This window comes from Chiloscyllium plagiosum, unplaced genomic scaffold, assembly GCF_037043375.1.
Source record: "Chiloscyllium plagiosum isolate Xiang-an unplaced genomic scaffold, Cpla_swu_hap1 HiC_scaffold_47, whole genome shotgun sequence".
In the NCBI taxonomy this organism is placed as follows: domain Eukaryota; kingdom Metazoa; phylum Chordata; class Chondrichthyes; order Orectolobiformes; family Hemiscylliidae; genus Chiloscyllium; species Chiloscyllium plagiosum.
This window is the reverse complement of record NW_028270185.1, coordinates 8,072,767-8,097,518: the sequence shown is the minus strand read 5'-3', so window position 1 is coordinate 8,097,518 and position 24,752 is coordinate 8,072,767. Positions and strand designations below refer to the sequence as shown.

Here is a 24,752-nt window from a genome sequence, read left to right as displayed (position 1 = left end):
GTCACCGAGAGACGCAGAGAGGCGGCAAATGGAGAAGTCAAAAGACACTCTCATTTCCTCTCCACAAAGTCAGTAACCATGTGCTAACTGACCTAGTAACAGCACCTTCCCAGAGTTCAACTCACAGCCAGGACTTATAGGGATTTGTGGAAGAGGAGAATGGGGGTGGGGGGGGGGATGCAGGGATGGCTTTATGGTACAGAGTTTGGATCAGAGTTGGATGTGGAACCAATCCTGTGACTACTTTGCTAACACTTTGTCAGGTTCAGTCATCACGCCCCCTCCCCCAACCCCAACTAGCGTCTAAGCCAGAGTTCAACAGCAACAATGACCTGCATTTCTATAGCGGCTCCAGCGTAATGCAAACTCTCAGAATGTTTCACAGCAGGGTTACCCAGACGAAACATGTGACATCAAGCCACCATTAGAGGGAGATTGGCATCTTGAGGAGGAGAGGGAGTGAGGGTCTGGGGTCATGGAATCCCAGAGCTGAGTGCCCAGGCAGAGGAAGGCAGGGTCACTAGCAGAGGGGGAATTTGGGCGGCACGGTGGCACAGTGGTTAGCACTGCTGCCTCACAGCGCCAGAGACCCGGGTTCAATTCCCGCCTCAGGCGACTGACTGTGTGGAGTTTGCACATTCTCCCCGTGTCTGCGTGGGTTTCCTCCGGGTGCTCCGGTTTCCTCCCACAATCCAAAAATGTGCAGGTTAGTTGAATTGGCCATGCTAAATTGCCCGTAGTGTTAGGTGCAAGGGGTAAATGTAGGGGAATGGGTCTGGGTGGGTGTGCTTCGGCAGGTCGGTGTGGACTTGTTGGGCCGAAGGGCCTGCTTCCACACTGTAAGTAATCTAATCTAATCTAATCTAATCTAGATGGAGTCCAGAAATATGATTCACTTTCTGTGTGGGCGCAGAATTTGCTCCATTCTTCAGAAAACCCAACACAAAACCATTGACCGTTCCTCTGGGAATTGGTGGGGGGCAGTGGGTCGGATATTGTCTGTCACTCGAATCAATCAACCTCAAACATTTCATAACCTTAGCTCCAACACTGCTGGTGTGTTATCACCCATGTCTTCATTTGCATTTCTCTAAAGAGTAGAGCTAATAAACTGGGAGTTCTTGCTGTTTTGTAATGTTTTTGATAACCCAGCTGCTGGGAGTCTCGGTTGTGGGTGTTACTGTTGAGGTCCAAGTCTTTTGCCTGTCCCTAATTGCCCTTGGAGAAGGTGGTGGTGAGCGGCCATCTTGAATCGTTTGAGTCCATGTCCTTTGGGTAGACCCACAATGCCCTGAGGGAGGGAATTCCAGGATTTTGACCCAGTGACAGTGAGGGAATATTTCCAAGTCAGGATGGTGAATGGAGGGGAACTTGCAGGGGGTGGTGTTCCCATGTATCTTCTGCCCTTGTCCTTCAAGATGGAAATGGTCATGGGTTTGGAAGGTGCTGTCTGAGGATCTTGGTGAGTTTCTGCAGTACGTCTTGTAGATGACACACACTGCTGCTACTGAGCGTCGGGGGGGGGTGGAAGGAGTGGATGTTTAAGCTGCACAAAATCCCTCCATCTGTGATGAAGCTGTTCCTTTAACAAGGTTATGTTGTCCTTGGCTTTTGTTTCCAGAGAGGTCGTAAAAGACAGAGACTCCGAAAAGTTGGGTTTGAAGGGTTTTAGGGCCAGTTTGATTAGAACTAACAGATACTGCCTCAGGCAACAGGCTTTCAAGTTTCTGAGAAACAATCCTTGTCCAATGAAAGGGGAGCGACCAGTTCTCCCAGCTCTGCTTCTCTCTAGTCTGGTCTGGTTTGGTTTGGTTTGTAACTGTAGCGTGGTAAAAGCTGCTGGGCCCACAGAAGCAGGTCCATGCTGATCCTCCCTTTCTCCTAGAAGACCATATATTGGATTTTACCTTTTGTACCAAGGGGGTGTTAATGGGGATTGTTGCACGTATTGGGAACAGCATCATTAAGCTGGGATGATCTGTTGGGTTTGCGGAAAGGTTAAGTTATTCTGTATTTTGTTCCCTTTTGTTTGTGTTTTATTCGGTAATCCTGTAAATAAATTCTGTTTGGTTTGACCAGCTGCATCGCTCCTGGAATATCCACTTTACACCTGCTTAAACCAACTCGCAAAGTGAGAGTCTGGGCTACTTTCTTGCAATGTTTTAAAGGGGGTCTGGCCTGGTCCATAACACACCCCAGACTGACACACGTCTCCACCTTCGGGTAAATCTGCCTCTAAACCTCCTGCTGTCCCTGACTCGTGTCAGAAATCAGAGCTCACTGCTCTGTAAGGGACTCCTGACACGTGATTAGAATATTCATTCCCAGCTTGTGTATAACACTGGCAGTGATGAACATGTATTGCCCATCAATTGCTGCCTTTGTTACTCAGTGAGGTATTCCCATAAGGCAGTTTAAACCACATCACTCTGGGATCTATAGACACACAGGTAAGGACAGCAGATCCCTCTGTGAATGGCATTAGTTATCCAATTGCAATTCTTAATCCACGGTGGCTCAGTGGTTAGCACAGCTGCCTCACAGGGACCCAGGTTCGATTCCAGCCTCGGGCGACTATCTGTGTGGAGTTTCCACATTCTCCCCGCGTCTGGGTGGGTTTCCTCCGGGTCCTCCGGATTCCTCCCACAGTCCAACAATGTGCAGGTTAGGCTGGATTGGCCGTGCTAAATTACCCATATTGTTCAGGGATGTGCAGGTTAGGGTGGATTGGCCGTGCTAAATTGTCCCATATTATTCAGGGATATGCAGGTTAGGGTGGATTGGCCGTGCTAAATTACCCATATTGTTCAGGGATGTGCAGGTTAGGGTGGATTGGCCGTGCTAAATTACCCATATTGTTCAGGGATATGCAGGTTAGGGTGGATTGGCCGTGCTAAATTACCCACATTGTTCAGGGATATGCAGGTTAGGGTGGATTGGCCGTGCTAAATTACCCATATTGTTCAGGGATATGCAGGTTAGGGTGGATTGGCCGTGCTAAATTACCCACATTGTTCAGGGATATGCAGGTTAGGGTGGATTGGCCGTGCCAAATTGTCCCATAATGTTCAGGGATGTGCAGGTTAGGGTGGATTGGCCATGGGAAATTACCCATATTGTTCAGGGACATCTAGGTTAGGTGCATTAGTCAGGGGTAAATGTAGAGTAATAGGGTAGGGGAAGGGATCTGGGTGGGTTACTCTTGGAGCGTTGGTGTACACTTGTTGGGCCGAAGGGCCTGTTTCCGCACTGTGGGGATTCTATGATTCAGTCGTGTGAACCATTGGTCACCATGTGGACTAGTTTTATTGAATTATATTTTTCCAGGGTGGGACTCGAACTCAGAGCAATGCAGGCGTTGGGTACAAGTCTGCCATTACACTCTGCGATTCCGAAGGTTAATGATTGGTTACTGGAGGCGCTGAGGTGGATACTGGTTTCTTGGTCGTGGACAACAGAACTTCCATCTTCTCCGTCTCCCCCCCACCTGCTCTGGTTTGTTTTAGTTGACGTGGAGGTTGGGTAAGGAGGAGGAAGGGGTTGGTGATGGTCTACCCTCCAGGAAGGTTATCAGAGGACGGTGGGCTGTCTCACCACCATCGAAGCATGTTCCTATTCCTGGAGAGCTGGAAGGAAAGCAGTGGGGGAGGGGGGAGGCCGAGATGAGGTCAGATCATGGAGGAGTAGGCTGGAGGGGCTTGAATAGCTTACTCCTGCTCCCAGTCCATTTCTCACCCTCTGATGAGTCCACCACATCCCTGCCTCTCCCACGGACGACGGACGTCAGGCACGGCCCTACTCAACTCTAATGAGACCCTACAAGCTCTCAGCTTCGGGAAGTGTAGCCAAGGAGATGGGAGTTGCCAATGACTCCTTTCCTCCGATCCTAAAGGCCTTGCGTCTTGGGCAATTGGGTTGCCCGTCCCAGGAACATGCTTTGCAATTCTTACCTCCCCCCCCCGCCACAACAATCCTCTCCCAGGTGGCGCTCTCCTTCCCCCTCCCCCCACCCCCGCTGGGGCAGTGGTGCAGGCCGTTTCCGAGTGGGCCGATGAGAGAGAGGAATGGGATCTCAGGGCGGTACCACTGGGCAGCAGGTAGGTGCCAGCAATCGGCACCCCACCATCCACAGGAGGAGGAGTCCTTTCATTGCTCCCATTGGCTTCAGGACCTGAAAGAAAACATGGAGGTTTGGACAAAGTTAACGCCATCTTGGAAAATCACCAATGGGTTTACATTCGACTATTCAGCAGGAAACAGCCCATCTCTTTCAGAAAGACAGGATGTCCCAAAGCATTTCACAGTCAATGAAGTACAATTTGAGGAGTAGAGCCATAGACTCATAGAGATGTACAGCATGGAAACAGACCCTTCGGTCCAACCCATCCATGCTGACCAAATATCCTAAGCTAATCGAGTCCCATTTGCCAGCATTTGGCCCATATCCCTCTAAACCCTTCCTATTCATATACCCATCCAGATGCCTTTTAAATGTTGTAATTGTACCAGCCTCCACCACTTCCTCTGGCAGCTCACTCCATACACACACCACCCTCAGTGTGAAAAGCTTGCCCCTTAGGTCCCTTTTATATCTTTTCCCTCTCATCCTAAACCCTCTAGTTCTGGACTGCCCGACTCCAGGGAAAAAAACCTTGTCTATTTATCCTATCCATGCCCCTCATGATTTTATAAACCTCTATAAGGTCACCCCTCAGCCTCCGACGCTCCAGGGAAAACAGCCCCAGCCTGTTCAGCCTCTCCCTGTAGCTCAAACCCTCCCACCCTGGCAACATCCTTGTAAATCTTTTCTGAACCCCTTTCAAGTTTCACAACATTTTTCCGATAGGAGGGAGACCAGAATTGCACGCAATATTCCAACTTGAAGAGTAGTGTCAATGTAGCAGCTAATATGTGCACAGGAAGATCCCACAAACAGTAATGCGATAATGACCAGATCATCTGTTTTTCACTGATGTTCGGCCACCAAAGAGACCATGCCAGCTGTTCTTGGGAAATTTATGATTAACTGAGAGGGTGGACAGGGCCCTGCTTTAATGTCTCGCGTGAGACCCCCCACCTTCGACAGGGCAGCACTCCCTCAGTCCTGTAGCAGGAGACGTGGGATTGAGAACATGTCCAAAACTCTGTTATGGGTCTTGAACTCTCAATGTTTCGATTCTGTCAGTTCCAGGATTTTGACCCAGACACACTGATGGTGAGTGGAGGGGAACTTGCAGGGGGTGGTGTTCCCATGTACCTGCTGACCCTTGTAGATGGTCGTGGGTTTGTGAGCGTGTGTCTAAGGATCTCTGGAGAATTTCTGCGGTGCATCTTGTAGGTAGAACACACTGCTGCTAGTGAATGATGGAGGGAGGGGATGTTTGTGGATGTGGTGCCAATCAAGCGGGGGCTGCTTTGTCCCTGGATGGTGTTGAGCTTCTTGAGTGTTGTTGGAGCTGCCCCCATCCAGGGGCAAGTGGGGAGTATTCCCTCACACTCCTGACTTGTAGGTGGTGGGACAGGTGGGTCAGAGTAAGTCTGCTTTGTGACTGATGTTCGAGACGTGACTGTGTGATTGGATGCCTCAAGCTTGTCTGGGCAGGGTAAGGGAGCGGCCAATCATTCGGGACCTTACCCCGCCGAACAGCACGAGATACCGAAGAACAGGAACCACCAGCGGCGACTCCAAGACTGGGGCAGTGAACACATAGCGCCTCTGTAAGAGAGGACACAACAGAACAACACATCACCACCCCGTCTCAAACTGCACAATCAACAGTGACAGAAACACAGCTAACCCTGTGCTGGCCCTGTCCTGGGAGTGTTTGATGGGGACAGTGTAGGGGTAGCTTTACTCTGTATCTAACCCCGTGCTGGCCCTGTCCTGGGAGTGCTTAATGGGGACAGTGTAGAGGGAGCTTTACTCTGTATCTAACCCCGTGCTGGCCCTGTCCTGGAAGTGTTTGATGGGGACAGTGTAGAGAGAGCTTTACTCTGTATCTAACCCCGTGCTGTCCCTGTCCTGGGAGTGTTTGATGGGGACAGTGTAGAGGGAGCTTTACTCTGTATCTAATCCCGTGCTGGCCCTGTCCTGGGAGTGTTTGATGGAGCACAGTGTAGAGAGAGCTTTACTCTGTATCTAACCCCGTGCTGTCATGTGCTGGAAGTATTTGATGGGAACAGTGTAGAGAGAGCTTTACTCTGTATCTAACCCCGTGCTGTCCCTGTCCTGGGAATGTTTTATGGGGACAGTGTAGAAGGAGCTTTACTCTGCCTTTATCTGCCCTCTGTAATGGGCGAGCGGTTGTTCAGTTCAGGGGGTAGTTACCAGTCCTCCTGCCAGCGAGACCCATATCCCGTTGGGAGTTGGAAACATTAAAGTCTGCAAGTCGACAGACTGGTTGCTTAAGAGAGTAATTTCCCAACACGTGCCTCAACATCATCGTAGGTATTTTTATAAATTAGCTCATGGGACGTGGGTGTCACTGGTTGGGCTCAGCATTTATTGCCCGTCCCTAGTTGCCCCCTTGAGAAGGTGGGTGTGAGCTGCCTTCTTGAGCCACTGCAGTCCATGTGCTGTGGGTTGACCCACAGTGCCCTGAGGGAGGGAATTCCAGGATTCTGACCCAGCGACACTAAAGGAACGGGGATATCTTTGCAAGACAGGATAGGGGGTGGAGGGGAACTTGCAAGGGGTGGTGTTCCCATGTATCTGCTGCCCCTTGTCCTTCTCGATGGAAGTGGCCGTGGGTTTGGAAGGCGCTGTCTGAGGGGGAGCTCAGTGGTCATTGGCGATAAGAGGTGGGATATCATACAGTCCTGTTATGGATTGCACAGGGAGCGCCCTCCCACCCCCCCACAGGCTGTTGGGCCTCAGGTTAACATTGACCTGAAAAGACAGCTCCCCTGACAGGTCAGCACACCCCCCCACCCCCACAGTGACCCTGGGATTGACGCATCAACACGTTCCAATCCTGGGGGTGGGGATTGTCTGAGTCGGACTGAATCAGGATTGTTAATGGTCGCTCTGTCTGTGTGGAAACTGTTCGGTTCCTCTCTCTCTCTCTCTCTCTCTCTCTGAGTTCTGGTACACCCACTGGGCTTACAAAGGTGCTGTCTGAGGATCTTTGGTGAATTTCTGCGCCGATGGTACACACTGCTGTGACTGGGTGTTGGTGGTGGAGGGAGTGGATGTTTGTGGATGGGGATCTTGGCCAGGAATACATTGCCGACAAGTGGCATTCTGGGACACTGACCACTGCGTGTGTGAAAATCCAAATATGGAAAGTCACTTGACAGGAATCCATTCATACCTTCACGACTGTCAGAATGCTCAGGGTCTACACTTGGTTCATAAAGTCACCCAGCACGGAAACAGACCCTTCGGCCCAACCAATCCATGCCGACCATAATCCCAAACTCAACTAGGTCCACCTGCCTGCTCCAAACCCTTCCTATTCATGTACTTATCCAAATATCTTTTAAATGTTGTAACTGTACCAGCCTCCATCACTTCTTCTGGAAGCTCATCCCACACACTGACCACCCTCTGTGTGAAGAAAGTTGCCTCTTGTGACCCTTTTAAACCTTTCACCTCTCACCTTCAACCTCTGCCCTCTAATCTCAATTCCCCCACCCTTGGGAAAAGACACTTGCCATTCCCCTTATCTATATCCCTCAAGGTTTTATAAACCTCTACAAGGTCACCCCTCAACCTCCTACACTCCAGTGAAAAAAGTCCCTGCCTACCCAGCATCTCCCTAAATCTCAAACCCTCCCATCCCCGGCAACATCTTGGTTAATCTCTTCCGAAACCCCCCCGGTTTAATATCCTTCCTATAACAGGACGACTACAACTGGGCACAGTACTCCAGATAAGGCCTCACCAAAGTCCTGTACAACCTCAACATGATGCCCCAACTCCAGCTCTTGTGGTAGTGTCCCTGCCTCTGACCCGGGTTCGCGTCCCACCAGCTGCAGTGGAGCGTCACAACATTCTGTTACGGCTTGGCTATCCGGCCCGGCGCTTGCACAGAACATTTCTGGAAGCCTCTATACCGTTGTTTCAGTTTGCAGACCGAGGCTGCTCCTGGGTCCCAGATACTTACCTCCCACAGACCGTCCAGTTCGGGACAGAACGGAAAACACCGCAGGTCAAGGTGCGCTGAACCTGTCAAAAAAAATCCAGACACAAACGGGAGAGTTTAGTCAACAGGGTCTTAGCTCAGGTTTATCATCGTGTCAGCGCTCCCTATTGGCTCACAATGCCCACTTCCCTCTACCACTCAGGAACCACCCTGATTGGTAACCAATTTGATCACTCTACACCCCCCTGACCCACTTTAATGTTTTTTCACCCATCCCTGACATCCCCCGGACGGACAACACCCTCATCTCCCCCCAAAGCCCCATCTCCCGAAGCAGCCAATCAGCTTCCTGCCCTTCGGAAGACAGGTACCTGCATTTACATAGTGCTTGTCACATCCTGAAGTTCCCCCCCCCCCCCCCCCCCAGATGAGAGGTGGTGACGCACGGTCACCGTCGCTCTGTTGGCACTCAGGCATGGAACGACTCCACGAATGGCAAGGAGCTGTTTCCGGTTTTTTGGTGGTTTCGGCTCAGGATTGGGGAGGCCCATTGGGAAAATTCACCTCCCCCCTCTCCATCCCCGCACCCCCCCCCCCCAACTTTATAAACAGCGGCGCTCCTTAAGATTCCTGACCCACATCCCAGTCAAAAAGTGCGGGGCTGGAAAAGCACAGCAGGTCAGGCAGCATCTGAGGAGCAGGAGAATCGACGTTTCGGGCGTAAGCTCTTTATCAGGAATGTGGGGGTAACCCCCTCATCCTTGATGAAGGGATTATGCTTGGAACGTCGATTCTCCTGCTCCTCGGATGCTACCTGACCTGCTGTGCTTTTCCAGCCCCACTCTAATCTTGACTCTGATCTCCAGCATCTGCAATCCTCACTGTCTCCTGACAGACATGCCACACTATCTGTCCTTCCAGTGAAGATAACATCATGGGGAAGGTACTGTTCCTCACTCTCCAGTTGCCCCAAGCGGGTGTTTTGTCTCTGGAAAGATATTTGTATCTGAATCTATTAACCTAAAGCACTGGGATGTTGTGGGGAATGTGGTATCGAAAGATCCAACAGATGTTCAATACCGCTCATTAATATTTCCAAATATTACACTCAATGTCAACACTCACACTAACATATTGCATGATTTTTCTTTAGGGAACCAAGTCTTTATAGAATCCCTACAGTGTAGCCATTTGGCCCAACAAGTCCACACTGACCTTCAGAAGAATAACCCACCCAGACCCATTCCCTGACCCTATTAGTCTCCATTTACCTCTGACTAATGCACCCGGCCTGCACATCCCTGGACCCTATGGGGCAATTTAGCACGGCCTGTTCACCCTAACCTGCCCATCTTTGGACTGTGGGAAGAAACCCACACAGGCACAGGGAGAATCTTTGGACGGTCAGTATGGACTTGTTTGGTCACACAGTGGTTCAGTGTTTAGCACTGCTGCCTCACAGTGCCAGGGACCTGGGTTCAATTCCAGCCTTGGGCAACTGTCTGTGTGGAGTTACCTCCCACAGTTCAAAGATGTGCAGGTTAGGGTGGATTGTCGATGCTAAATTGCCCCATAGTGTTGGGTGCATTAGTCAGAGGTGGGTTGCTCTTCGTCAGGTCAGTGTGGACTTGTTGGGCCGAAGGGCCTGTTTCCATACTATAGGGAATCTAATCTAAAATGGCCACACTGTAGGGATTCTAATTGTAAAAATATGCAAACTCCACACAGATAGTTGCCCGAGGCTGGGATCAAACCTGGGTTCCTGGTGCTGTGAGGCAGCAGTGCTAACCACTGAGCTACCCTTCCTTTAGTCTTTAGGTGTTATGGCCCTGCCACTGGACTAGCAATGCAGTTACCCGGGCTAATGCTGTGGGGACATGGGTTTGAACCCCATCAGGGTGATAAAAACCCAGGATAGGCTGGGAATCCTTTCCCCTGAGCGTAGGAGACTGAGGGGTGACCTTATAAAACTCTATAAAAATCATCCGTGAGAGACATGGATAAGGTAGCTAGCCAATAGCCTTTCCCCAGGGTCTAAAACTAGAGGGTATAGGTTTAAGGTGAGGGGGGGGGTTCAGAGGGGTAATTTCTTTCACACAGAGGGTGGTGAGTGTCTGGAACATGCTGGCAGAGGTAGTGGTGGAGGAGAGTACAAGTTAGGAAACGTTTAGACAGGTAGATGGATGGGATAGGTATGGAGGGAGAGGGACCAAACACAGGGAAATGGAACCAGTTTAAATTATGAAAACTGGGCGGAGTGGACAGGTTGGGCCGAAGGGCCTGTTTCCGTGCTGTACAGCTCTATGGCTCCATGACACCAAAAGCTAGCCCTGACGGGGAGCACATAAACCTTACAATAAAACACAAAAAAGGATGCAGGAAATCGGAAGGAGGATTTGCTGGAGAAACTCAGCAGCATCTGCAGAGAGAGAGAGAGAGAAAGCAGACTTAATGTTTCAGGTCCTTCTTCAGAACTGTTGGTTAAAAACCTCATCCGGCTTATTTCAGGGAGGTGCCCTCTTTATCCTGGTCTGGCCCACAGCGATGGGGGTCGGACTTGTAATCGTGGCCTGAAATGGATCGAACTCAGCTCTAGGGGCAATGAAGTGGGGTAATAAATGCTGACCTCACCTTGCCCCAAATCTCATGAAAGACTGCAAGGAATTACTTCAAGTGCCCCTACCCCCCTCCCCCCACCGAGATACCAACAAACTAATGTTATTTCCAAAATACCGTGCAAGGACTGTAATGAACACGACATTGGATAAACGGGGAGGAAACTGGCCACCAGGATACATGAACACCAACTAGCCACAAAACGACATGACCCTCTCTCACTAATATCCTCACATACAGGACACCACTTCAACTGGGACAACACATCCATCCTCGGACAAGCCAAACAGAGACACTCACGGGAATTCCTAGAAGCGTGGCATCCCAACCAAAACTCTATCAACAAACACATCAACTTGGATCCCATTTACCACCCCCTGAGAAAAAGAACAGGAAATGACATCAACGTAGGAAATGATGTCACCACAGGAAATGGCATCACCAACCCAAGGACACCCAAACATATAAATAGAAAGCGGGCTACACCACCAGTGCTTCATCCGGAGGCTCACTGAAGATGTTACCTAGTGTGGTGACGAAACGACTGAAAATGAACCTTCCAGCTTAGCTTGCAAACCTACATCCAGGGGGAAGATACACACTAAGAGTTTTGTTCTCTGCTGTTACTGGCTATTATTAAAGGAGATAATTCCACCCTGAAAGACAACATTCTGTCACAATCATAACACAACAGGTGACTCTACCGGACGATCAGACTCTAACACAACTCTCCGAGTCTATTGGGCCAACAGGGTTTCTGAGGAAGGGTCACTGGACCCGAAACATTAACTCTGCTTTCTCTCTGTGGGTGCTGCCAGATCTGCTGAGCTTTTCCAGCAATTTCTATCTCGTTTCCTAAGCATCCGCAACTCTTCACTCAGTAAGAGATGTGTGTTCACATCCTCCCCACCTCTTCATCCCTCCATATCTCTCTGACCCCCTTCCTCTCCCGGGATGATTGAAAGTTCTCCACTCCATCTCTTGCATGATGCCCCACCCCACCCCACCCCCACCCAGAGTTCCCTTTCTTCCCCCCGGGTGGCCACACCGTATGGGCGCCTGTGCCCCAGGCTCAGGAATTCCCTCCCTGGTTAGCCCCCTCCTGCTTTAAGACCCTCCCTCGTGATCCAATCCTCTGGGCAAGTTGTTGTAACATCTCTTGATGCACCAAGGGTGCTATGCAAATGCAAGTTTTGTTTTCCTGAATCATTGACTCCAAGAGGGTGGTGGTAAGAAATGGCATGGAGTAAAACGTGTGAAGGTCATGGAAAAATGGAATAATTCACTCATTTGCCTCCACCTCGCCACCCATGACATCGCAATGGAGCGCTGTCCCCTGACCTGCTCAATCTTTACCCCTCAGATAGATCCCACCTTCACTGGGCATGGGATCTTGCTGTGCTTTCCTGATTGTAACACTGACCGCCCGTCCGAAATACTTCCATCAGTTGCAAAGTGTCCTGAGGGAGCCTAGGCGCTATATCAATGCAAGTCTCTCTACCTGCGCACAGCTGCTGTATGCCAGTCACAGAATTGTCAGGGAACCATGGCTCGGAGGAGTTGAAGGACAGAGGGAGAAGATGGCACAGAGGGAGGTTTGTGGACGCTCAGTAAACATAAATCATGAATTACTTTTAGTCAAACTCAAACCATGCTCACTGTCTGCTCACCTCCTGGCGAGCACAATATCACTAACTAGTGCCAGGAACACAACACTGCAGTCACAGAGCAACGAGAAATAACAGAGACAGAGAGAGACAGACAGACAGACAGACAAGAGAGCAGGGAGAGAGAGAGAGACACAGATGTGGTACAGAGAGAGAGAGACAGACAGACAGAGAGAGAGACAGACAAACAGACAGACAGAGCAGGGAGAGAGAGACAGAGAGAGACAGACAGAACAAGAGGAGAGAGAGAAAAACAGCATGGAGAGAGAGTCAGACAGACAGACAGAACAGGGAGAGAGAGACACACACAGACACGGTGCAGAGAGAGAGAGACAGAGAGCAGGGAGAGAGAGAGACACAGAGAGAGAGACAGAACAAGAGGAGAGAGAGAAAGACAGAGCATGGAGAGAGAGAGAGAGACAGACAGAACAGGGAGAGAGAGACACACACAGACACGGTGCAGAGAGAGAGACAGAGAGAGAGAGACAGAACAAGAGGTGAGAGAGAAAGACAGAGCATGGAGAGAGAGAGAGAGAGACAGACAGACAGACAGACAAACAGACAGAACAGGGAGAGAGAGACACACACAGACACGGTGCAGAGAGAGAGAGACAGAGACAGAGAGCAGGGAGAAAGAGACAGAGAAAGAGAGACAGAACAAGAGGAGAGAGAGAAAGACAGAGCATGGAGAGAGAGAGAGAGAGAGACAGACAGACAGACAGACAAACAGACAGAACAGGGAGAGAGAGACACACACAGACACGGTGCAGAGAGAGAGAGACAGAGACAGAGAGCAGGGAGAGAGACAGAGAACAGGGAGAGAGACAGAGACAGATGCACAGAAAGAGAGAGAAGGGAGAGACAGAGACAAAGAGAGACACACAAACACAGAGTGGGGGAGAGAGAGAAAGAAAGAGACACACACAGAATAGGGCGAGAGAGAACACGGGGGGCAGAGAGAGGGAGAGCGATGTACACCCTGGTGTGTTAGTGCTCATGGTCTGAATGTCAGGTTACCTTTAAGAGACATGCCCATGATCGCATCACTGTATCATGTGACCTCACGGTATAAAGGTCCAGGACTCTGTCTTACCCCAGAGCCCATCTGAAGCAGGACATGCCCCTGTGCTGTAACCAGCAGCTGAAAGTGAGCCCAGACCCTTGTGTACCTGAGGAATGTCATGTTTGTACATAATAGTCCATTGCAATAAACTTCTGTTGGATTCTACAATACTACCCTATCCCCAGCCAGATCCTTCTGTTCCGAGGGATAACACAAACATTACTGATTGAATAGAACCAGTCTCACAGCAGTGGGCGGGGCAAGAGGGTCGGAGAACGGGAAAGGAGGGAAGCAGGAAGTGGGATAATAGAAAGGGCAGGAAGAAAGTGAGAGAGAGTGGGGGGGGGGTGTAGAGCAGGTAGAGAGAGACATATAAAGGAGCAGGAAATGAGAAAACCGAGAGAGCAGGAAGAGAGAGAATAGACAGAAGGGTCAGTGTGGACTGGTTGGACCGATGGATCTGTTTATGTGCTGTATAACTCCATGACTCTGGATGTAAGTTAGCTCACTGAGCTGGAAGGTTCGGTTTCAGACGTTTCGTCACCATGCTGGGTAACATCATCAGTGAGCCTCCGGTGAAGCGCTGGTGTTAGTGACCCTCTTTCTATTGATGTGTTTAGGTTTCCCTGGGTTGGTGATGTCATTTCCACCACTTCGACTGGGACAGCACATCCATCCTCGGACAAGCCAAACAGAGACACGCACGAGAATTCCTAGAAGCATCGCATTCCAACCAGAACTCTATCAACAAACACATTGACTTGGATCCCATTTACCACCCCCTGAGAGAAAAGAACAGGAGATGACATCACTAACACAGGAAATGACATTACCAACCCAAGGAAACCTAAACACATAAAAAAAAGTTGGACATACCACCAGTGCTTCACCCGGATGCTCACTGAAGATGTAACCTAGCATGGTGACGAAACGTCTGAAAATGAACCTTCCAACTCAGCAAGCAAACCTACATCCAGAACCTCAACCTGAGCTACATTTCTTCTCCAAACTTGCTAACACTATAAACAGAGAGAACACAGACACAACATTCCGAGTTGAGCGCAGAGAGCAGGACTAGCCAATGCACAGGACAAAAGCAGACATTTCCGAAATAATTCTCTGAAGTCTCACCCTGGTTTAATCTGCATCTCATTTCTTCCAGTTCCCTCATCGTTTTCTTTAATTCTTCCTCCAGTGTTGTGTTCCTGGCATTTGCTTTTGTGAGTAGCCTAGGGAGTGAGAGAATGCGCTTGAAAATCTGAGAGGAGAACCATCAAATACAGCAACAAAGAGACTTGGACAGAGAGAGAGAGCGAGAGAGTGAGAGAGTGAGACAGAGAGATGGAGAGAGAGATGGAGAGAGAGAGAGCAAGACAGAGACTTGGACAGAGAGCGAGAGAGCAAGAGAGTGAGACAGAGAGATGGAGAGAGAGAGAGAGTGAGAGAGTGAGACAGAGAGATGGAGAGAGAGAGAGAGAGAGAGAATGAGAGAGTGAGACAGAGAGATGGAGAGAGAGAGAGAGTGAGAGAGTGAGACAGAGAGATGGAGAGAGAGAGAGAGTGAGAGAGAGAGTGAGACAGAGACTTGGACAGAGAGAGAGCGAGAGAGAGAGTGAGAGAGTGAGACAGAGAGATGGAGAGAGAGAGAGTGAGAGAGAGGGCGAGACAGAGACTTGGACAGAGAGAGAGAGCGAGAGAGCAAGAGAGTGAGACAGAGAGATGGAGAGAGAGAGAGAGAGAGTGAGAGAATGAGACAGAGACTTGGACAGATAGAGAGAGCGAGAGAGCAAGAGAGTGAGATAGAGAGATGGAGAGATAGAGAGAGAGAGAGAGAGAGAGCGAGACAGAGACTTGGACAGAGAGAGAGAGAGAGCAAGAGAGTGAGACAGAGAGATGGAGAGAGAGAGAGAGAGCAAGAGAGCGAGACAGAGACTTGGACAGAGAGAGCGAGTGAGAGAGTGAGACAGAGAGATGGAGAGAGAGAGAGCGAGAGAGCGAGACAGAGACTTGGACAGAGAGAGAGAGCGAGAGAGTGAGACAGAGAGATGGAGAGAGAGAGAGAGAGAGAGCGAGAGAGCGAGAGAGCGAGACAGAGACTTGGACAGAGAGAGAGAGCGAGAGAGTGAGACAGAGAGATGGAGAGAGAGAGAGAGAGCGAGAGAGTGAGACAGAGACTTGGACAGAGAGAGAGAGCGAGAGAGTGAGACAGAGAGATGGAGAGAGAGAGAGCGAGAGAGCAAGAGAGAGAGAAAGAGAGATGGAGAGAGAGAGAAAGAAAGAGAGAGTGTGTGTGTGTGTGTGAAAAAGAGTTATCACAGGATCCTTACTGCGTGGAAGCAAGCCATTTGGCCAATCAAGTCCACATTGACCCTCTGAAGAGCATCTCACCCAGATGCATCCCTACCCTATAGTCCCCATGTCTAACCCACCTACCCTGCACAGTCCTGGATGATATGGGACAATGTCCTGTGACCAATCCACCCTAACCTGCAAAAGTTTGGACTGTGGGAGGAAACCAGAGCACCCGGAGGAAACCCACGCAGACACGGGGAGAACATACAAACTCCACACAGACAGTCGCCCGAGGATGGAATCAAACCTGGGACCCTGGTGCTGTGAGGCAGCAGTGCTAACCACTGAGCCACCGTTCCAGCCCAGAACTGGCTTTGTGTATAAACTGGAACAGGATGTGTGCGGAACTGTTGACCCTAACCTTTTGTTGCTGTCCCTAATTGCCCTTAAATTAATAATTTGCTCGACAATTGCCCGGAGGAGAGTTAAGAGTCAACCCCATCGCTGTGGGTCTGGAGTCACATGTAGGCCAGACGGGGTAAGGACGGCAGATTTCCTTCCCTGAAGGAGACCGGTTGGGGTTTTTATGTCAATTGATTATATCAGTCAAGCTTTGAATTCGAGATTTTTTTAAAAAGATGTTGAATTTTTAATTAAATTTCGATCAGATCCCTTGATGAGATTTGGACCTGTATCTCCCGAGGCCACTCAATCCCCAGGGTCAGCAACATGATCACTACTCCCAGGGGAGTGCATCAATTAGCAACTATGGAGGGAAAGTTAACTATAACGAGGGGTAGGTACATACAGTTTCATCCAATACCTTCACTGAGTATAGAAACACAGAAAATAGGAGTGGGATCAGGCCATTCAGCCCTTCTAACCCGCTCTACCATTCTATATGACCATGGCTAATCATCCAACTCAGCCCCCTGTTCCCATACCCTCCAATCCCTTTAGCCCGAAGAATACAATTCTGGTCACCCTGCTACAGGACGAATACCATTAAATTGGAGAGGGTGCAGGAAAGATTTCTCAAGGAAGGCATCCTTGTAAGAGGATTCGCAGTAGGTTAAAATCTTCGAGGAGAAAGTGAGGGCTGCAGATGCTGGAGATCAGAGCTGAAAATGTGTTGCTGGAAAAGCGCAGCAGGTCAGGCAGCATCCGAGGAGCAGGAGAATCGACGTTTCGGGCATAAGCCCGAAGTTTCCTGAAGAAGGGCTTATGCCCGAAACGTCGATTCTCCTGCTCCTTGGATGCTGCCTGACCTGCTGCGCTTTTCCAGCAACACATTTTCAGCTCTGATCTCCAGCATCTGCAGCCCTCACTTTCTCCTGCAGGAAAGACTTACCAGGTTATTAACGGGACTGCAGGGTTTGAGCTATAAGGGGAGGCTGGGACCATTTTCCCTGGAGTGTCGGAGGTTGAGGGGGTGACATTTATAGAGGTTTACAAAATCATGAGTGGTGTGGGTAGGGTGAATAGCCAAGGTCTTTTCCCTGGGGTGAGGGAGTCCAGAACTAGAGGGCATAGGTTTAGGGGGAGAGGGGAAAGATATAAAAGAGACCTAAGGGGCAACTTTTTCACACAGAGGGTGGTATGTGTATGGAATGAGCTGCCAGAGGAAGTGGTGGAGTCTGGTACAATTACAGCGTTTAAAAGGCATCTGGATGGGTATATGAATAGGAAGGGTTAGTGAGAGAAATGCAGAGGCAGACAGGATTAGATTAGTTTGGGAAACTTGGTTGGCATGGACGGGTTGGGCCGAAGGGTCTGTTTCTGTGCAGTACATCTCTATAACGATAATCTAACTCCTTCTCAAAAACATTCGATGTTTTACTCTCAACCGCTTTCTGTGTCAGAGAATTCCACAGGTTCTCCCACTCTCTGGGTGAAGACGTTTCTCCCCGTCTCAGTCCTCTCCCGTTATAATCTAGTCCCAGCTGCCTGCTCCCGGCCCATATCCCTCCAAACCTTTCCTATTCATATACCCATCCACATCTCTTTAAACGTTGCAACTGTATCCACATCCAGCACTTTCTTGGGAAGTTCATTCCACACCCGAACTACTCTCGGTGTAAAAATTTGCCCCTCATGTCTTTTTTTAAATCTCTCTCCTTAAAATTGTGCTTCCTAGTCTTGAAATTCCCCACCTCAGGGAAAAGACACCATCAATCTATCTATACCCCTCATTATTTTATAAACTTCTATGAGGTTGCCCCTCAACCTCCTACCCTCCAGCCTATCCAGCTCCCCCCCCCCCCCCCCCGAGTATCTTGGCATTAATCAGTCCTGCGGATCAGGCTGGTGTGATTAGATTAGATTACTTACAGTGTGGAAACAGGCCCTTCGGCCCAACAAGTCCACACCGCCCCGCCGAAGCACAACCCACCCAGACCCATTCCCCTACATTTACCCCTGCACCTAACACTACGGGTAATTTAGCATGGCCAATTCACCTAACCTGCACATTTTTGGACTGTGGGAGGAAACCGGAGCACCCGGAGGAAACCCACGCAGACACGGGGAGAATGTGCAAACTCCACACAGTCAGTCGCCTGAGGCGGGAATTGAACCCGGGTCTCTGGCTCTGTGAGGCAGCAGTGCTAACCACTGTGCCACCGTGCCACCCACTGTGTGTGGACAGAGGAACCTTGATTATCCGAAGGACATGGACAGGGAGTATTTCATTCGGATAACTGATGCCGGATAACATAGTTAGCCAGGCATCGGGACCTTGCGATTTTGTTCGGATAATCCAAAATTCCGTTAATCGAATGCTGGATAATCGAGGTTCCTCTGTATTTGCTAATGGGTTTTTGGTGGACAAGGTACGCTAGTTTATTGTACTTAGAGGTACAGCATGTGCTAGATTAAAAGGACCGAAATGTAATACCATAATGCGAGAGTAAATGGAGTTCCTTTAAATAATTAAATAGATGTCTCTGAATTATGTATTTATTGTAAGGTGAGAACTCACAATTAGTGTAAATATTGGAAATGAAGGGAGTCATTGTTATAGGAAGGGACAAAGCAGTGGTAATTAATTCTAGTGTTCTACCTCTCAGTGGTCATGTCTGCAGTCTTTACTTTCAGAAGTTCATCATCATCAGTCTCTCTGCCCTTCAATTCCTCCACCGGTGCTGACTGTAGCGGGAACCGATCCGGTGTGGGAATTCCAGACAATTCCTGCAACAAACCCTGGAGGCAGAAAGGGAGCTGTTTTAGCTACGACCATACCCAAACCCCAGAAATCTCACTCCTGCACCTCCTTGCTAGTACGGATACAATGGACCAAATGGCCTCTTTCTGTGCAGTAAAATTCAGTCTTGTCCCTCTCTGTCACTCCCTGGAGTCAGTTACGTTGTGATGTACCTGCACTGTCTATCGGCTTTCTCCCCCCACCATCCCATTATTGCACAAACGCTGTCCCCCTCACACCCCCCACCAGCTCTGATGAAGAGTCATAGATTCATACAGCGCGGAAACACACCCCTTCGGTCCAACTCCTCCATGCCGACCAGATCCCTGGAATGGTTGGTCTAATATATGAGGAACGGCTGAGGATCCTGGGATTGTATTCATTGGAGTTTAGAAGATTAAGGGAAGATCTAACAGAAACTTACAAGATAATACATGGCTTTGAGAGGGTGGACGCTAGGAAGTTGTTTCCGTTAGGCGAGGAGACTAGGACCCGTGGACACAGCCTTAGAATTAGAGGGGGTAAATTCAGAACAGAAATGCGGAGACATTTCTTCAGCCAGAGAGTGGTGGGCCTGTGGAATTCATTGCTGCAGAGTGCAGTGGAGGCTGCGACGCTAAATATCTTCAAGGCAGAAATTGATAAATTCTTGATGTCACAAGGAATTAAGGGTTACGGGGAGAATGCAGGTAAGTGGAGTTGAAATGCCCATCAGCCATGATTGAATGGCGGAGTGGACTCGATGGGCCGAATGGCCTTACTTCCGCTCCTATGTCTTATGGTCTTATGGATATCCTAAACTAATCTAGACCCATTTGCCAACACTTGGCCCATTTCCCTCCAAACCCTTCCTGTTCATATACCCATCCAGATGCCTTTTAAACGCTGTCATTGTACCAGCCTCCATCATATCCTCTGGCAGCTCATTCCATACACGTACCACCCTCTGTGTGAAAATGTTGCCCCTTAGGTCTCTTTATTATCTTTCCCCTAAACCTATGCCCTCTAGCTCTGGACTTCCCCACCCCAGGGAAAAGACCTTGTCTGTTTACCCTACCCATGCCCCCTCATGGTTTTATAAACCTAGTCACTTAGACTTGAAACATTAGCTTGCTCTCTCTCTCTCCATGGATGCTGCCTGACCTGCTGTGATCCCCAGCATTTTCAGTTTGCGGGACAGATTCCAGCATCTGCAATAATGCAGCTCCAAGTTGTACTTTAACTATTTTAATGCCCTCCAGCAGGTGGCGCAAGTAAGTCTGACCGCAATGTTGCAATTACCCCTGCTGTCCTGGAGGGGGTGCTGCTACCGTGTTACAACAACAACTTCTCAACACCTGAAGCCATACACTGGAGATATAGGCAAGGTTTTGCATACACTACCTTCTACACTTTGCATCATGGAGAAAAGATAAAGGCTTGCATTTATATAGCACCTTTCATGGTTTCAGAAAGTCCCAAAGTGCGACACCGCCAATGACTATGAAACAGACCAAACGCAGGCGGATGGGACAAGATTTCTTGTGAAAACTGGGGGCAGTATGGACAAGTTGGGCCGAAGGGTCTGCTTTCATGCTGCAAACCTCGATAACTCTACAGAACAGCAGAGCAGGTTCCAGGCCGAATGGCCTACATTCATTCTAAGTTTGTAACAAATGGATACCATCAGCCTATTTGACCCCAGTATCAAAGACGGCATTTTCCAATTCAATGGTCCAAGAAGTGGGGCTGCGGGAGAAGGAATGGAGGGATGAATTTCCTCATTCATTGAGGAACTGAACCCGGGTCCCTGCTGCTGTGAGGCAGCAGTGCTAACCACTGAGACACCGCGCCACCCCACATGCACACGCACACACACGCAGATACATACAGACCCACAGACACACACAGACACACATTGACACGCACACACACATATACACAGACATGTACTCACAGACACACACTCATAGATACACACAGACACATACACACGCAGATACATACAGACCCACAGACACACACAGACACACATTGACACGCACACACACATATACACAGACATACTCACAGACACACACTCACAGATACACACAGACACACACACACAGATACATACAGACCCCACAGACACACACACGCAGACATGCAAACACAGACACACACAGAGACACACAGATACATACAGACCCACAGACACACACAGACACACACACAGACACACATTGACACGCACAGACACATATACACAGTCATGTACTCACAGACACACACTCACAGATACATACAGACACACACACACAGATACATACAGACCCACAGACACACATTGACACGCACACACACACACACACACAGATACATACAGACCCACAGACACACACACGCAGACATGCACTCAGACATACACAGAGACACACACACACAGACACACAGATACATACAGACCCACAGACACACATTGACATGCGCGCTCACACACACAGACACACACTCACAGATACCCACAGACACACACACACAGATACATACAGACCCACAGACACACATTGACACGCACACACACACACAGATACATACAGACCCACAGACACACACATGCAGACATGCACTCACAGACACACACAGAGACACACAGATACATACAGACCCACAGACACACTCGGACACACACACAGACACACATTGACACGCGCGCGCGCACACACACAGACATGCACTCACAGACACACACAATCACAGACACACACACAGATAAACACAGACCCACAGACACACAAAAGACACACAGACAGACACACCCCCTCCCCTGCACAAGTCAGTTTTCTGGGGTCAGGATAAAGCATTGAGCCAGACAGGGATATGGTGGAGTCACTATTTTCACCCTCACCTGTACGTTGGAGTCCAACTGATTGGCGTTGTCTGTAGATCTCGCACCCTCTTTGTCTGTGTCCATCGCCCCCGTGTCCATCGCCCCCACGGTCTCTCCGCAGTCACCCTGTCTGGGAAGAGGGAAATCTGCCTTAAACTGAAGGTTGCACCATATTCCCGATGGAGTGATGGAGAAGATGAGGCCACTGTTGGAATATTACGTGCAATTCCGGTTTCCCTGCTATAGGAAGGATGTTGTGAAACTTGAAAGGGTTCAGAAAAGATTTACAAGGACGTTGCCAGGGCTGGAGGATTCTCCCGCAGCCCCACTTCTTTGGACCATTGAATTGGAAAATGCCGTCTTTGATAGTGGGGTCAAATAGGCTGATGGGTTGGGAAATTATGAGGGGCATGGATAGGATAAATAGGCAAAGTCTTTTCCCTGGGGTGGGGGAGTCCATAACTAGAGGGCATAGGTTTAGGGTGAGAGGGGAAAGATTTAAAAGAGACCTAAGGGGCAATTTTTACACACAGAGGGTGGTACGTGTATGGAATGAGCTGCCAGAGGAAGTGGTGGAGGCTGGTACAATTACAACATTTTAAAGGCATTTGGATGGGTATATGAATAGGAAGGGTTTGGAGGGATATGGGCCGGGTGCTGGCAGGTGGGACTAGATTGGGTTGGGATATCTGGTCAGCATGGACGGGTTGGGCCGAAGGGTCTGTTTCCCTGCTGTACATCTCTATGACTCTGTAACTGTAAGTGGTGTTAGCCTGGCTCTTACTGTATCCCTTAGCTTCACTGCATTGCTCCATCTTCCCAGCCCCAATGCCAGGGCTAAAAAAGGGCTCATAAGGGCTAGCAGCCACACGGTAGCCACTGTGGGTCACTGCGGTGTACTGTGGTTCCTCAACCCCCAAGGTGCTGGGTTCAAGCCCCGCTCTGGGACCTGAGTGGGAAATAAGCCAGCACTGTTGGCCCAGTGAAGGGGGTGTATGGTTCCAGATCAGGCCTTCCCCTGTCTGTCTTGCCAACCTGTATTTAACCTCCTGGTTGACAGCTAACTGCCCTTTGCTCCCTGTGGGATCTTGCTGTGCGCCAGTGGGTCGCTACCTTTCCCTGGCACCTCCTCCAACACTTTGCCAAGTCGCTCCCCCCCCCCCCACCGAGCCTTAAACCACGGCCGTGCTCCCAATGCTGGTGCGGGCACAGCAAGATCCCACCGGTGAGCATGAGCACCGCCCCAGTGAAGCCCTTCCCCGCTGATGGCTTGTGGCAATCCCACAGCATTGGTGACGCCGATTCCAGCTTCCTATTCCCTTTCCGTTGAATCCAGGTGGGATCTGAGGGCACAGTGCGGAGTGTGGGTAGGGGGGGGGGGGGGAAGGGAACACTGGTCCAGAAACCCTCACTCCATTTCTCTCGTCCCCTCTCTCCACACGGACTCCGCCAGACCCATCGAGCCTCTCCAGCTCCCTCCGTTTTTTTTTTGTGTGTTGAACATCATTTCCTCTTCCCTCCCACAAATTGGAAGCTCTTACCTGGATGTTCCTTCCCTGATCGCGGAAAACGTAAATCCTGCAAATGGCAGGTGTGTCCCGGGGAAGAGACCGTGGGAAACCTGATCGGACGTCCCCTGGTGGAAAACGAGTGAGGAGACTTTGATTCAATTTGAGTCATCACTGCCCCGCGTACCGAGATACAGTGACAAGTATTGTTTCGCGTTGCTGTCCAAACCAATCCTACCTTCCATCAAGGTAAGAGAACGACATTCAGATTACAGGGTTAGAGCGACAGAGAAAGATCGACTCTAGTATATGAGAGGTCTGGCAGGGAAGAAGCTGTTCTTGAATCTGTTGGGACATGTATTTAAGCTTCTGCCTGACGGAAGAGGGTCTAACTGGGGTGGGAGGGGTCTCTGATGATGTTGGCTACCTTCCTGAGGCAGAGGGAGGTGTAGACGGAGAGAGTGGATGGGAGGCTGGTGATGGACTGGGCTGTGTTCACGCCTCTCTGCAGTTTCTTGTGTTTTCCATAGTCATACGTGATGCATCCAGATATGATGCTTTCCATGGTGAACCTGGTCAGGGTGATTGTGGACATGTTGAATTTCAATAGCATCCTGAGGAAGTAGAGATGTTGGTGTGCTTTCCTGACTGGATTGAACAGGTTAGATCGTTGATGATATTTACTCCTGGGAACTTGAAGCACCCGCACTGAGCGTTGATAGGGGAGGTGTAGAGGATGATTTTCTAGTTGCGTCTCGCCGTGAGAAGGCAGTGGGGACTATGGGCTTGTGGTTTCATGGCTGTCCATCCATCTACAGCGAGCAAAAGCCTGGTGGCTTGCCATTACCTTCGGTGGCATGGTGAACTCAGAGAGTCCTGTTCTCACTACCCACCTCACAGCTTGTTAATTGACCCGTTTACCCACATTAGGAACGTAATGGCGTTGAGCACCAGCTCCTGGAGTGGGATTCGAACCTGGAAACACCGGTTTGCAGTGTCCCACCACCAGAACTGACATGACACAGAGGCACGGGGTTATGTTGAGAGTGGAGTGCTGGAAAAGCACAGCACAGCAGCCGAGGAGCAGGAGAATCAATGTTTCGGGCATAAGCCCTTCTTCAGGAATGAGGCTTGTGGGCCGTGGGGGGTGCTGAGAGATAAATGGGAGGGAGGTGGGGGTGGGGGTGGGGGGGGAACGTAGCTGAGAAAGCGAGAGGTGGATGAAGGTGAGGGAGAAGGTGATAGGTCAGAGGGGGCAGAGATGGACGGGTCCAGAGGGCAGTGCTGAGTCGGAGGCTTGGGACTGGGGTAATGTGGGGGGAGGGGAAATGAGGAAGCTGTTGAAATCCACATTTATCCGGTGTGGCTGTTGGGTCCCAAGGCAGAAGATGACCTTGTAGAGAGAGGAGGAGAACTTCTGCGAGGAATAATATTCTCAATCTCGTGCGGCTGCGGAATATTTATAG

The 24,752-nt window shown here is 49.9% G+C and overlaps 1 protein-coding gene across 2 annotated transcripts in view; it reads right to left on the bottom strand.

The window, feature by feature from the left end:
• Positions 1–4,032: 4,032 nt before the first annotated feature.
• The window catches only part of dmpk (DM1 protein kinase), a 44,666-nt gene continuing 23,946 nt past the window's right edge, over positions 4,033–24,752 (bottom strand). For both annotated transcript variants that reach the window (XM_087984153.1, XM_087984154.1), the window contains 7 exons: positions 23,320–23,414; positions 21,797–21,908; positions 18,787–18,926; positions 14,565–14,662; positions 8,109–8,170; positions 5,636–5,716; positions 4,033–4,171 (listed from right to left, as the gene is read on the bottom strand). In XM_087984153.1, the coding sequence (XP_087840279.1) occupies positions 4,073–4,171; positions 5,636–5,716; positions 8,109–8,170; positions 14,565–14,662; positions 18,787–18,926; positions 21,797–21,908; positions 23,320–23,414 (687 nt within the window). In that variant the 3' untranslated portion in view covers positions 4,033–4,072. The remainder of the gene's footprint in view (positions 4,172–5,635; positions 5,717–8,108; positions 8,171–14,564; positions 14,663–18,786; positions 18,927–21,796; positions 21,909–23,319; positions 23,415–24,752) is intronic.